Genomic DNA, 14774 nt, shown 5'->3' on the forward strand with positions numbered 1-14774 from the left:
GCCGCCCCCTCCTCGGATGCTCTTCACTGGATCCTTGTACTCAGGTCCCTATTCGGGCACCAGATGTCCCGACCCGGGGGTGACAGCCAAACAGGTTTCCTGAGTGAAGGAGTGAGAGCCGGGACAAGTGGCGTAGTGTTACAGCACACAGACGAGTCTCCCAGGTCGTCTGGAGACGATGTAGTGTCAGCTCTTCAGGATCTTCAGGGTCGTCTGGAGACTGCACGGTGTTTCAACTCTTCAGGCTCTTCATTCGTCGTTTTCCTGGTTGTTGTCGTTGTCATCATCTTCCTGGTCGTTGTCGTCTGGCTACTGTGGGCCAGGCATCGTGGGTATATACACACTGGTGGGCTGTGATTGGTTGTAAACGGTGGGCCGTGATTGGTTGTAAACGGTGGGCCGTGATTGGTTGTAAACGGTGGGCCGTGATTGGTTGTAAACGGTGGGCCGTGATTGGTTGTAAACGGTGGGCCGTGATTGGTTGTAAACGGTGGGCCGTGATTGGTTGCTTTTGGACCAATCATGAGGTGCCAGATATGCAAATTTGAGGGATTCTAGTGGCCAATCAGAGCAAAGTTTCGAAGGTCAGGTTTTTTTTTTGAAGGGAACCAATCATGGTAATTGTTTGCTCTCTGAGAAACCTCAGAAGACTTGCCGGTGCGCAGCCTCCTACATGTCACAATCATTCTGGTCTAACCTCTCAATTAGCTAGGACTACAGGTACATACAGCTATGCCCAGCATGTTCAGGCTGGCCTGGGACTGAACCTGGGTCTCACGAAGCATCTCTAGTTTTTATGTGCCTATATATTTATGATGAGACAAATTATAGATCCTATGTATACACACAGAAATCTGGAATACCACAGTCATCCCACTATTTTCACTTAAGGAAACTGCATTTATAGGTTATACACTCCTATGAAGACAAATGGTCTGAGGTGCTAAAAAATTACAAATCCACTTTTGGCTTTTTCTTATATTAACACTAGTTAACAGAATGAATCTGAAGTGGAGTCTCAGCAGATAAGTCCACTCTTACATAACTCATTTTTCACTATTCACTGCCTATCAATAGATGCAAAACATGAGCAGTCTTCAAGAGTAACATCAAACAGGGACCAGCAGTTGGCATAATGGCTATGTCACTGAACTCCCATGAGTCGACCATGGTTTGAGTTCCAGACCCAGTGGCTTAAACTCACGCCGGGCACGTGTGCATGCATGCCTAAGATCCCAAGACGAGAATGGGGAGGGATTGCATGCAGCATGGCCATCCCCACTGGGGGGCGATTTCTTGCTTTCCGTCTCTCTGTCTCTTTCTGACTTTCTGGTGAGTGTACACACCATACAGCAAAAAACTCTCAAAAAAAAATTAACATCAAACAAATAGTAACACGAAACATAAATAAAATTCTATTACATAAAAAAATACACAATCAAAAAAATCTAGTTTTTCTTTTTTCTTTAGGTTTTTGCCATAGTGCATGTTAGCCTGAGATAGAGAGAAAGAGACAGTGAGAGGAAAACTAAGAAATCACCCCCCATGGGAGATGGCCACTGAGCAATCCCCCCTCTTCCAGTCTCCTTCTGAGATTTTTGTCATGCATGCACACATAGGCCCAGTGTGATTCTCAAGCCACCAGGTCCAGGACTCAAAACATGGTCGGCCATGTGGGCATCCAATGCATTAACCACCATGCCATCTATTGGTCCTCCCTTAATTCTTTTTAATTACACTATTACCTGATGAGGCACAATTACCACAGCTGATCCCCATACGATGCTGTCTCTTCTGCAACATGTGTCAGCAATATGGATGCCTATCATCCAGACTATCGAGATGTTTATTTTCAAAATCAAAGCCAAGGGAACATAGCTGATTGGGAAGAATCTTGGTCACGGGTATTTCTTCTAGCCATTTTATAAGCTTAAAAATGTTTTTGTTTTTAATTGCCAGAGGTAATGTGCACTTACCAGAAAGAGACAGACAGAGGGAGAGGGATGGGCTATGGACATGCGGTGTGGTCATGCTGCAGTCCCTTTTCCTCCATTTCTCTATCCTTTCAGAATAGAGAATTACCCCATAGCCTTAGCTGAGTTAGAAGCTATTCATGCTAAAGCAACCTGAATTTAGCTTAGCACTATCACAATGTATTTTAATTGTCTATTTCTAACACTAGCCTGTGAAGCCCATTAGAGCTGAACGTGTACCTATTAACCATTATATCCCATGTGCTAGTATATAGTAGGTATTAAATAAATATGTGCCAATGGCAAGAAGGAATCAAGTGTAAATGTTTCCTAGCATGCCTTATCTATAAGACTGTGAGCTACACAAAAAGCGCAGGAAAATGTAATATACATAGAAAGTACACTGTGAAAATTTATTAAATTCTTTGTAAAAAGGAATACAATAAAAAAAGACTAAGCTTACAGGGCTGTCTTAGACTTTTTGGTGAATGTAGAAAGCAGCAATTAATTAGTCAATGAATTACCAGAAAAGCACTTCTGCCAATGTAATAGTTCTACCAAAGTAGGATGGAATTCTGTGTGACTTGCATTTCTTTATCAAAAAAAAAAAAAGTTGCACCGAAGAGGGATTTGACGTAGATTTGTGAAACTGGGAATGTATCTTACCCATGGTTGTACAAACCATTCGCCTGCATTCAGAGTTGCCAGGAAATTCCATTTGAAGGAGGAACTGTGATTGAACGCAGCCTTCGGCAGGACCTCCCTAATATTCGTTGTTCTTCTCACATCATAGTCATGCATGAGGAAAGGCACACCGTCATAACTGCAGGCAGAGATGGAAAAGAGGGATGGGATAGACAGGCAGAACTAAGCCATCCTGGCAGACAGAATTCCCCAAAAGTCCAAGGTCATGAGTCTTACAAGAGCTCCTTAGTCCCTCTCGAATCTCAGCAAAGACTAAGTGTCAGTCATGTACACTTTGATGTCAATATTTTCCTGCCCTAGGAAACAAGCTTTAATGATGCATAATCGTATTAGTGCTAGTTAAGAGCAGCCTCCCTATTCAGGGGCTTTCTGGCATGAGGAAAGTGGCAGGTACGGTAAGAGCCCAAGAGTAATGTGAACAGGGGTGGTGATGAGGCAAGGCTCTGAAATCCCTATGTCCATCCTAAGCACGTATCCATAAAATCTTTTTGCATTTTGCCCTTCTCCCATATGAGTGCCTGCCCTGAATATCTCTGGTCCTAGAACTTCCACGTTAGATGCTGTCATTAAACAAGTTCCTTTCCTGCCTGCTACTTGTTTTTGAGAAGCTTGGCTTTTATGAAAATTTCTCTTCCTTAGTATTAAAATACCTATGAAGAAACCATCTATAAAGTCTACAATGGACCAAGGGTTGGTCATTACTCTCTTGTCATAAACAACTAGAAAACTGAACAAAATCAAATAAATAAATGTTTTCTGTAGCTGGACAGTAGGTAGAACAGGATTATCTCTGAGAAAAGGGAAACAAATGAAATAAGCAGGGAGAGGAAAATTTATTTATCTTGCTGAAATGAGAAAAGGTAAGAGTAACAGGAAGCCAAGAGCTAGAATTTGTAGGCTAGAGTCCCATACATGAACCCAGACAATTGTTACAGAGAAATATCCAGAGATCCTTTGAATGTATGGTTAAATAACAATCTGTGAGTATACAGAGTGAAATTCTATGAACTTTGTCATAACTTCTAAAAAACAAAATTAACCAGAAAGGTCTAAAGCAAACAAATTGCAGAGCTCACGTAGTGTGCAAATCATTCAAGTTCCACCCAGTGACAGTGGGAAATCCTCAATGATTACATGGGCATAACATCTTTAGGGACAGGAGGTGGTGACGAGGTTGGAATAGCTGGATCCCACACGGGCATAACATCTTTAGAGACAGCAGGTGGTGTGGAGGTCGGAGTAGGTGGATCCCATATGACAGACTCCACAGTTCAAGTCCCAGACTGGGTGCCTTTAAAGTCACACCAGGCACGTGTACATGTGTGCCCAAAATCCTGAGAGGAGAATAGACAAGAAGGGATTGTGGCATGGCCATCCCCACTGTGGCTGATTTCTCACTTTCATGCTGTCTCTTTGTGAATGTATACAGCTTATGGCAAAAATCTAAAATTAAAAAAAAAAAGGAACTTTAGAGACTCCAGAAGATAATAGAAATGGGAATAATTTAGAACCAGAATTACTTTAGAGCCACTTTAGAGTCTCCATCAGAGAGCTTAAAAATAAGCCGCCTATGGGCCAGCAGGTAGGGTGGTAGTTAAGGCAGCTAGATTCCCACCTGGTCAACCGCAGTTCAAGTCCCAAGGCCATGCATGCCTAAGATCCCGAGAGGAATATGAAGAAGGGACTGTGGTGTAGCCATCCCCCCAGGGGGTGATTTCTCAGTTCCCTCTATCTGCATCTCTCTGTCTCTCTCCTCTCTGGCAAGCACATGTGCCCTATGGCAAAAAAAAACAAAGAAAGAAAAGAAAGAAAAGAAAGAAAAGAAAGAAAAGAAAGAAAAGAAAGAAAAGAAAAAAAAAAAAAGAAAGAAAGAAAGAAAGAAAGAAAGAAAGAGAAAAGAAAGAAAAGAAAAGAAAAGAAAAGAAAAGAAAAGAAAAGAAAAGAAAGAAAGAAAGAAAGAAAGAAAGAAAGAAACACCACTAAGCCTCCTGGACTAGCCACAGTGGCACACTCTGCTAAACTGCTGTGCCCTGTAGGCTGAGACCACACGGGAGACTCAGGTTCAATTCTCACCCAATTTAAATGCTCATTTTCTTCTAGATAAAAATTCTTTGTCAGATATGTGATTTTAAAATATCGTTTCCCAGTCTGACATTCATTTTTTGTTTGTTTGTTTTTTCAATTTTCTTCAAAAAGTCTTTCATGAACAAGTTTTCATTTTGATGAATTACTTTTTCTTTTCATGGGTAGTGCTTTTGGTTAAGAACACTTTGTCTTGTCCTAGTTACTAACTGAATTATTTTCTCTATGTTTTGTTTTCCAAAAGTTTTATGATTTTACACTTGACATTTGAATCTATGATCATTTTTGAGTTTTGTTTGTTTGTTTGTTTATTCTTTTTATAAACCATGAGGTTTAAGACAAGGACTTTCTTCCCTCTACCTGTCCAATCATTCTAGGACTATTTGTTGAAAAAGCTTCCTTACTACATTGTTTTATTTACTTACTTTTATCTTGGTAAAATATACATAACAAAGTTTACCACTTCAAAGCCTTTCTTAAGCACACAACTTGGTGGCATTAATTACAACACACAATTTTTTCTTTTTTTGTTCTTTTTTTTTCAAGTTCTTTTATACATTCAATCGCATTATTTAGCTTGCAAAGTGAATATTCCAACATGTGTAATGAAATCATTACCACTTAAAAAAAGATTTATTATTATATTTAATTTGCTGTAGGGCACATGCACTCACCACAGAGAGAGAGAGAGAGAGAGAGAGAGAGAGAGAGAGCGAGTGCATGTGCTTCCAGGCCTGGAACTCGAACTGCAGTGTGCCATGTGGGAGTCCAGCACCTTAACCACCACACCACCTGCCAGCCTGATCAACACCACTTTCTACTTTTCAAAACTTTTTCATCCCTCCAAATCCAAACTCTCTACCAATTAAGTAATAACTCTCTGTTCTTACACCTCATACCAAGTCATTTTGAATATGCTTTCTATGATTTGCCTATCCTAGGTATTTTGTATAAGTGGAATTATACAATATTTATCATTTTGTGTCTGGCTTGTTTCACTTACCATAATGCTTTCAAAGTTCATCCATGTTGTAACATTTATGTTGTAACAGACTTCATTCATACTTATGGCTGAATAATATTCCACTCTATGTATATAGCACATTTTGTTTATCCATTCATGTGATGACAGACACTTGGGTTGTTGCCACGTTTTGAATATTGCTGCAACAATGGCATACAGGTATCTGTTTCAATTCCCATTCCCAATTCTTTTGGGTATATACCTAAGAATGGAATTGCTAATTCATATGGTAATTCTGTTAAGCTTTTCAGGAAATACCAAACATTTCCCACAGTAGTGGGGCTATTTTACATTACTATCAGAAATACACAATGTTTCCAATGTCTCTACATACTTACCCACGCTTGTTATTTTCCATTTTTTTAAAAAATTACTTCCATGGGACTGATTCTGTAGCCTGGTGATTTAGGGAGCCAGAACCCACAAGGCCAATCACAATTCAAAAGTTACACCTGCTATGTGTGCCCCAAATCCTGACAGGATGGAAAAATGAATGAGAAGGGATTGCAGCATGACCATATCCTATGAGAGGTCTGTCTCTCTCTCTCTCTTTCTCTCTCTGGCAAGCATGCACATCCTCTCCCAGCTAAAGAAATAAAAAATTTTAAAAATCCTTTCCATGAGTAAGAGAGACAGCACCAACAATCCACCTTGATGCCATACTCCACCACCTCTAGCTTCAGCCAGCTCAGATCATATGAACTCGAGTGTCCAGCACCCTCAGGGAAATCTCTGGACACAAACCTGGGCCCTGCTATGCAAGTCAGTCTTGTAGAGCATCATATTTTTACAATTCTTGATTATACCCATACTAGTAGATGTGATACAGTATCTCACTGTGGTTTTGAGTTGCATCTCTCTGATGAGTAGTGATGTTGAACATCTTTTCAAATGTTCATTAACCACATTTGTGTCCTCTTTTGAGAAAAAAAATCTATTCATGTCCTTTGACCATTTTTAATGGGGTTTTCTTTCTGTTAAGTTGAAGGAATTCTTTATATAATCTGAATATTAAACCCCTATCAGATATATGACTTGTAAATATTTTCTCCTATTGGGGACAGCAGATGGCATGGTGGTTAAGGTGTTGGACTGCCACATAGCCAACCGTGGTGCAAGCCTTGGACAAGGTGGCTTGAAAATCATGCTGGGAATGTGCGCATGCATGCCTAAAATCCCAAGAGAGGAGAAGAAGGGACTACAGTATAGCCATCTCCCCTACAGGATGATTTCTCATTTTCTCTCTGGCATGCGCCCTATCACAAAAACCTTAAATATGTGTGTGTGTGTGTGTACTTTTTTTTTCCCATTGTAAAAGCTGACTTTCCACTGTCTTGATTTCTTTTTTTTTTTTTAAGAGAGATTTTTTCCTAGAGGGCACACGTACTTGCCAGAGATGCAGAAAGAGACAGAGACATAAAAAGTAAGAAATCACCACCCCTCCCCCAGGAGGGGGGTGGTGGCCACACTGCAATCCCTTCTCCTTTGTTCTTCTCTTGGAATTTTGGACATGGACACACATGTGCCCAGCATTAGTTTCAAGCCGCCCAGTCCAGGACTTGAATCGTGGATAGTCATGTGGGAGTCCAGCACCTTAACCACTATGCCATCTGTTGACCTAACAATGTATTTTAATTAATAGTTTTTTATTTTGAAGAAGTTTGGTTTTTTCCTTGTGCTGCTTGTGCTTTTGGTGTCATATCTAAGACTCAACTGTAAAACCTGAGGTCATAAATACCCTTATGTTTTCTTCTAAGAGTTTAGCTCTTAAATTTAGATTACTGATCTATTTTAAATTCTTTTTATAAGGTATGCAGTAGAAATCATGGAATTGTTTTACATTTTTGTCAAAATCAGTCAGCATCAAGAAAATGAAAACACAACCCACAGAATGGAAGAAAGTATTTACAAATTACATATTGAAGAAGATTTCCTATTTCAGTCATGGAGTATCTAAAGGTTGATCTGTTTAGTTGACAAGTGATTACAGATTTTGTTAACTTTGTTATACACTTCTAATTTGATTCCATTTTGGTTAGAGAATTCACTCAGTATGACTTCAATTCTTTTAACTTAGTTGAGGTTTGTTTTAAGGCCCTGAGTATGGTCTATTTTGGTATATGGTCTGTGGACACTTAAAAAGAATTGTCTTCTGTTCTTGGGTTGAATGTGATTATAAATGTCACTTAGACATTTGTATCACTGTTAGTTGATTATGTTCTTCAGGTCTTCTGTATCTTTGATGATTTTCTGTGTAGTGGTTATATCATTTACTAAGACAGGGCTATCACAGTCCTCAACTGCAACTGTGCAACTGTGTTGGACTGCCACATAGCCAACCGTGGTGCAAGCCTTGGACAAGGTGGCTTGAAAATCATGCTGGGAATGTGCGCATGCATGCCTAAAATCCCAAGAGAGGAGAAGAAGGGACTACAGTATAGCCATCTCCCCTACAGGATGATTTCTCATTTTCTCTCTGGCATGCGCCCTATCACAAAAACCTTAAATATGTGTGTGTGTGTGTGTACTTTTTTTTTCCCATTGTAAAAGCTGACTTTCCACTGTCTTGATTTCTTTTTTTTTTTTTTAAGAGAGATTTTTTCCTAGAGGGCACACGTACTTGCCAGAGATGCAGAAAGAGACAGAGACATAAAAAGTAAGAAATCACCACCCCCCCCCCAGGAGGGGGGGGGTGGCCACACTGCAATCCCTTCTCCTTTGTTCTTCTCTTGGAATTTTGGACATGGACACACATGTGCCCAGCATTAGTTTCAAGCCGCCCAGTCCAGGACTTGAATCGTGGATAGTCATGTGGGAGTCCAGCACCTTAACCACTATGCCATCTGTTGACCTAACAATGTATTTTAATTAATAGTTTTTTATTTTGAAGAAGTTTGGTTTTTTCCTTGTGCTGCTTGTGCTTTTGGTGTCATATCTAAGACTCAACTGTAAAACCTGAGGTCATAAATACCCTTATGTTTTCTTCTAAGAGTTTAGCTCTTAAATTTAGATTACTGATCTATTTTAAATTCTTTTTATAAGGTATGCAGTAGAAATCATGGAATTGTTTTACATTTTTGTCAAAATCAGTCAGCATCAAGAAAATGAAAACACAACCCACAGAATGGAAGAAAGTATTTACAAATTACATATTGAAGAAGATTTCCTATTTCAGTCATGGAGTATCTAAAGGTTGATCTGTTTAGTTGACAAGTGATTACAGATTTTGTTAACTTTGTTATACACTTCTAATTTGATTCCATTTTGGTTAGAGAATTCACTCAGTATGACTTCAATTCTTTTAACTTAGTTGAGGTTTGTTTTAAGGCCCTGAGTATGGTCTATTTTGGTATATGGTCTGTGGACACTTAAAAAGAATTGTCTTCTGTTCTTGGGTTGAATGTGATTATAAATGTCACTTAGACATTTGTATCACTGTTAGTTGATTATGTTCTTCAGGTCTTCTGTATCTTTGATGATTTTCTGTGTAGTGGTTATATCATTTACTAAGACAGGGCTATCACAGTCCTCAACTGCAACTGTGCAACTGTCTTTCTCCTTCAAGTTCTGTCATTTAGTTTTATTCATTTATTTTGAAGCCCTGTTACACATTTAAGAACTGTTATAGTCTCTTATAAATTAACTCTTTAAAATCCTTATATATTCCTCTGTCTTTTGCAATTTTGTTTGCTTAGAAATCTTTGTCTAATATTATATAACCACTTTGGCCTTCTTAGATTAGAATTTGCAGATTATTTTTCTATTCTTTTATTTTTAATCTTCTTGTATCATTACATTAAGAGATTTTGCTATATGGTATATGTACTTGTCAGAAAGACAAGAGAGAGACAGAGAGACAGAAAGTGAGATATCACCCCCCCGGGGGGATGACCATGCCGCAATCCCTTCTCTTCTATTCTCCTCTCGGGATCCTGGGCACACATGCACATCCACCCATTGTGAGTTTAAGCCACCGGGTCCAGGACTCAAACCACGGTCAACAACATGGGAGTCCAGCGACATACCCATTCGCCAAGTGCTAGTCCTATTACATTTAAGATGAATTTCTTACAGACAGTATAAGATGGCTTGTCTTAGATAGTATGTCAAAATGTATCAAGATCCACATCAGATAATGTTACAGCTTTTTATTTTAGCTATTGCACATAATTTTCAAACTTTAAAGAAGGGTAATGTCTGTTTTATCTTATATTACTTTTTCCACTGTTCTTTATTTCTGATGTTCCAAGTTCACTTTTAAATCATGTTCTTTTCCCTGAGATCCTTTATCTCCATTTAGTTCTTCCTTATTTCTTCTAATTTTTTCTCTAAGATTTTTCAATTTATCATTTGTTTTAAAAATATTCATAATTGTTGGAGCCATTTTATGACCACTGCTTTAAAATTCCCATCACATAGTTTCAACATCTGTTTCTCTTGATGTTGACATCTTTCATTTCTCATTCAAGTTGAGATTTTTATTCATTTTGGTATGACCGATAATTTTAGATTTCTTCCTAGGTATTTTCAGTATCATATTATGAAGCTCTGATTTCTATTTAAATTTGTTTAAGTAGATAGTCAAAAAGTTTAGATTCAGAACATATGCACTAGCCCACCTTTGTGGGCTGTGGCTCAAATACCAATTTAGTTTTTAAAGACTTTTCAGTGCTTTTCTGTTCTATTCGTGTGCTATACAGACATCAATCTACGACTGAGATGATGTTCTACAGCAACGTTCACTTATCAGATATTCTGTGCTGTGCCGGCCTTGGTGCTGCATTCCACCCAACCCCAGCCAGCCTCAAATCACAGACATAGATACAATTGGCTTTATGTGTAAGTTATTCAAAGGACTGCCCCGGACCTTATATTATAATTTAAATGTTCCTTTCTCAGCCCACGTGGCATAGTGATAATGCAAGTAGATCTGGGGATACTCAAGCATGCCCGTGATCTACACTGGCTGAGACTTGGGGGTGGATCATGGTGCAAAGACCCATTGGGGTACCTGTCTCCCTATCTCTGTCTTTCAGAATAAATAAACTTTTTTAAAAATCCCTTTTTCCTCAGAAAATTAAATACAAAATTATCACAGATCCAACAATCCCCTTTCTGGATATATATACAAAACACTGAAAGCAAGGTCTCAAAAATATATTTGTATACCCATGTTGACAGCAGTGTTATCACAACAGACAAAGATGAAGCAACTCAAATGTAATTCAACATATGACTGAATAAACAAAATGGGATACATACATATACATATTAGGTTTTCTGAAAAGTCATGATGCATTTTTCCATGTTTTTCTATGCAAAAATGTGCCAAGACTTTCCTGACGTGTGTGTGTGTGTACACACACACACACACACACACACACACACACACAAAATTTTATTCATACTTGTATTAAGGAAGCTTAGCCAAAGTATTTTTTTTTTGAGAGAGATTTTTGCTATAGGGCATGTGCGCTCGCCAGACAGACAGAGAGAGACAGAGAGACAGAAAGCAGGAAATCACCCCCCAGGGGGGATGGCCACGCCGCAATCACTTCTCCTCCATTCTCCTCTCGAGATCTTGGGCACACATGCACACGCGCCCGGCGTGAGTTTAAGCCACCGGGTCCAGGTCTTGAATTGTGGTTGACTACATGGGAGTCCAGTGACATAGCCATTATGCTAACTGCTGGTCCCAGCCAAAGCATTTTCACTCAGATTAGGAACAAGAAGACCAGAATTCCTACTCCTACTCAAACATAGTATTTGGAGATCCTAGCAAGAGCAATTAGGCAATAAATAAAAGAATCCAAATCAAAAAGGAAGAAGTAAGATGATCTGTTTGCAGTTGTTGGCATTTTACACAGAAATGTAAATTCCCTAAAATAAACTGTTAGAACTAATAAATAAGTGGCCAGCAGATAGTGTAACAGTTACATCGCTGGCTGAGTCCTGGACCCAGTGGCTCGAAAATCATGCCAGGTATGTGTGTGCATGCCCAAGATCCCAGGAGGAGAATGGAGGATTGCAGCTTGGTCATCCCCTAGAGGGTTGATTTCTCACTTTCCCTCTCATTGTCTGTCTCTCTTTGGTGAGCACACATGTCCCGAGGCAAGAACCTCTAAAAAGAAAAAAAAAAAAGAATAAATGAATTAATCAAAGTTGCAGAATTTAAAATCAACACACAGAAATAAGCTGCATTTCCATGCAGCAGCAACAAGCAATCTAGAAAAGAAAACTAAGAAAATAACCACATTCATATAGCATTAAAGAAAATAAATGTTCAGAAACAAAAATAACCAAGGAAATTGAAGATTTGTACAATGAAAGCTGTAAAACATTACTGGAAGAAATTAAAGATGACAGAAATAAATAGAACAACATCTGTGTTCACCAATTGGAAGGGTTAATATTTTTAAGATGCCCACACTACTCAAAGTAATCCATTGGGTCATGGGAAAAGTCATGACATATTTCTGCACAGTAAAACAAAGAAAAATATATCATGAGTTTTCCAATACATATTTAATACAATACCTATCAAAATATCAACAGTTGTGTGTGTGTGTGTGTGTGTGTGTGTTTCAGAAATAGAAAAAAATCATCCTAAAATAAAGACAAGAATTAGACCAAGGGAATAGAGAGCCCAGAAATAAGCCCTCACATATACAGTCAAATGATCTTTGATGGGATGCCAAGAACATTTGATGAGGAAAGAAATCTCTCCAGCAAAGAGACTAGAAAAACTTTCTCTCTCTCTCCCTCTCTCTCTCTCTCTCTCTCAATAATGGAAACACAAAGCAGAATGGGGGAGAGGAAAGCAGAGCTGTTTAATATGTACAGAGTTCAGATCTATACTATAAAAAAGTTCTGGAGATCAGTTACACAACAGTGGATATACTTAACACTACACTTTGCTGTATACTTAAAATGGTTAAGATGATACATTCTATCTAACATGGTTTTAAATAATTATTTACTTAATTTTATTTATTTATTTTAATTCACCAGAGAGAGAGAAAGTGAGAAAGCAAGTCACCAGGTCCAGGACTTGAACCACAGTGGGAGTCCAGTGCCTTAACTGCCACACCACCTGCTGACCCTATAATGTATAGGGTAATGTGCTTTTTTAAACAACAAAAAAGGAACAAGAAGAAATTATGACACATACTCCATTATTATGAACCCTTAAAACATGCTAAGTAAAACGAGCCAAACACAAAGAGCCAACGATTATATAATGTCACTTACACGAGGTAACTGGAATAGTCACATTCACACAGACAGAAAACAGAACGGCAGTTGTCAGGGACTTGAAGGAGGAGACATCAAGGAGTTATTACTTTAGTGAGTACAGAGTTTTATTAATAGTTTGAGAAAAAGATATGAAGGTGATGGTAGCAAAACAGTGTGAATACAATTAATGCCAATGAAGTGTACATCTAAAAATGGTTAAGGGACCAGCAGTTAGCGTAATGGCTATGTCGCTGGACTCCCATGTAGTCAACTGCGGTTCGCGTCCCAGACCCGGTGGCTTAAACTCACGCCGGGCGCATGTGCATGCGTGCCCAAGATCTCGAGGGGAGAATGGAGGAGAAGGGATTGCGGCGTGGCCATCCCCCCTGGGGGGTGATTTCTCGCTTTCTATCTCTCTGTCTCTCTCTGTCTGTCTGGCAAGCACACGCGCCGTGTAGCAAAAAATAAATAAACTGTATAAAAATGGTTAAAATGATGAATTTTATGCTACATATTTAAGCTGCTTTGTGTGTGTATGTGTGTGTGTTTTGTGTTTTTATTTCTTGTTTTTTAATCATGATAATCTTCCCTCTCACTATGTGGTTAGGCGGAAGAGACAACAGTACCACCTATTATTTCAGGGCAGGAATGGAAGACAAGGTTCAGCCCACAGTCTCCAAGCCACAGTTCCAGGTGGTAAAAATGAGTGGCGTAGCTTTTTTGTCACATTTCCCTGAGTAGGTCTGGTACAGTCAAAATATTTATATTTTGTTGGATTACCCTTTTCTCAGTCTTCTGTCTGGTTTGTTCCTTGAGTCTTACTAACCCTAGCCAGTCTATCTTCTTTTTCTCTACCTATCTTCTGCTAACTACTTTATGAATTTTGTCTTTTTTTTAATTCTTGGAGAGAATACAGTAAAAATATACTTACTCTATCTTTTTTTTCAATTTATTTATTTACGTTCATTCACTGTACATCATTACAGCATACAAAGTGAGATTTTCCATCCAGAGTACACTGTATATTGTCTCAATTAAGCAGATCAACAAACATGTTTTTGTCAGCAAATAATCTTCCATTTCTTGTTTTCTGTATGTTTTGCTCCCCCCCCATCATCTTGATTCCCTATCTCTTACCCTCTGCCATCTCCCACTCTCCTCCCACACTGTCTCTGGTATCTATGTTTGCTTTCTATACTGTTTCCCCCCCACACCACATTTTATTGAATTACTAAAGACTTTAATTAATCTAAATATTTTCATAGCAAACACAGGTGATATATATATTTCCATGAACTCAAGTCTAACTTTACGCATCCTATAAAGTAGCACCTAGCTGGTGCTATATATCTTACTGTAGTCATTGAATAGATTTTTTTTCCTGGAACTTTTTTATTTATGTGATTTCCCATCGAGTATATACTGCATAGTGACTTAATCATGCATATTATAAAAAATTTTCCATTTCTAGTTCCTAGAATTATTTTTACCCCTCTTTCTGAGACCTCTGTCCTTTCCCACCCTCTTCTCACACTATCTCTGGTGTTTACAATTGTCTTCCATTCCTTTCCCACCCACATTGTATTGATCACACAATTTCTTACATAATCTAACTACTTTCAATGGTGAGTTCACTCATTACTACTAAGAAAACCAGTTTTAACTTAAAGAAACGCCAAGGAACTTTGCTTAAAGCCAGGAAATAGGTCAGGATTCTGTTCAAATGGTAGGTGCATGAACCTATCAGTCTCATG

At 38.7% G+C, this 14774-nt stretch overlaps 1 protein-coding gene across 1 annotated transcript in view; it reads right to left on the bottom strand.

Annotated features, from left to right (window-relative positions):
• Positions 1-14774, bottom strand: part of GDPD4 (glycerophosphodiester phosphodiesterase domain containing 4) — a 79382-nt gene that overhangs the window by 22286 nt on the left and 42322 nt on the right. Inside the window, exon 11 of the mRNA XM_006149971.1 lies at positions 2640-2796. Within this exon, the coding sequence (XP_006150033.1) occupies positions 2640-2796 (157 nt within the window). The remainder of the gene's footprint in view (positions 1-2639; positions 2797-14774) is intronic.

The sequence above is a fragment of the Tupaia chinensis genome, unplaced genomic scaffold, assembly GCF_000334495.1.
Source record: "Tupaia chinensis unplaced genomic scaffold, TupChi_1.0 Scaffold000274_1, whole genome shotgun sequence".
NCBI lineage: Eukaryota > Metazoa > Chordata > Mammalia > Scandentia > Tupaiidae > Tupaia > Tupaia belangeri.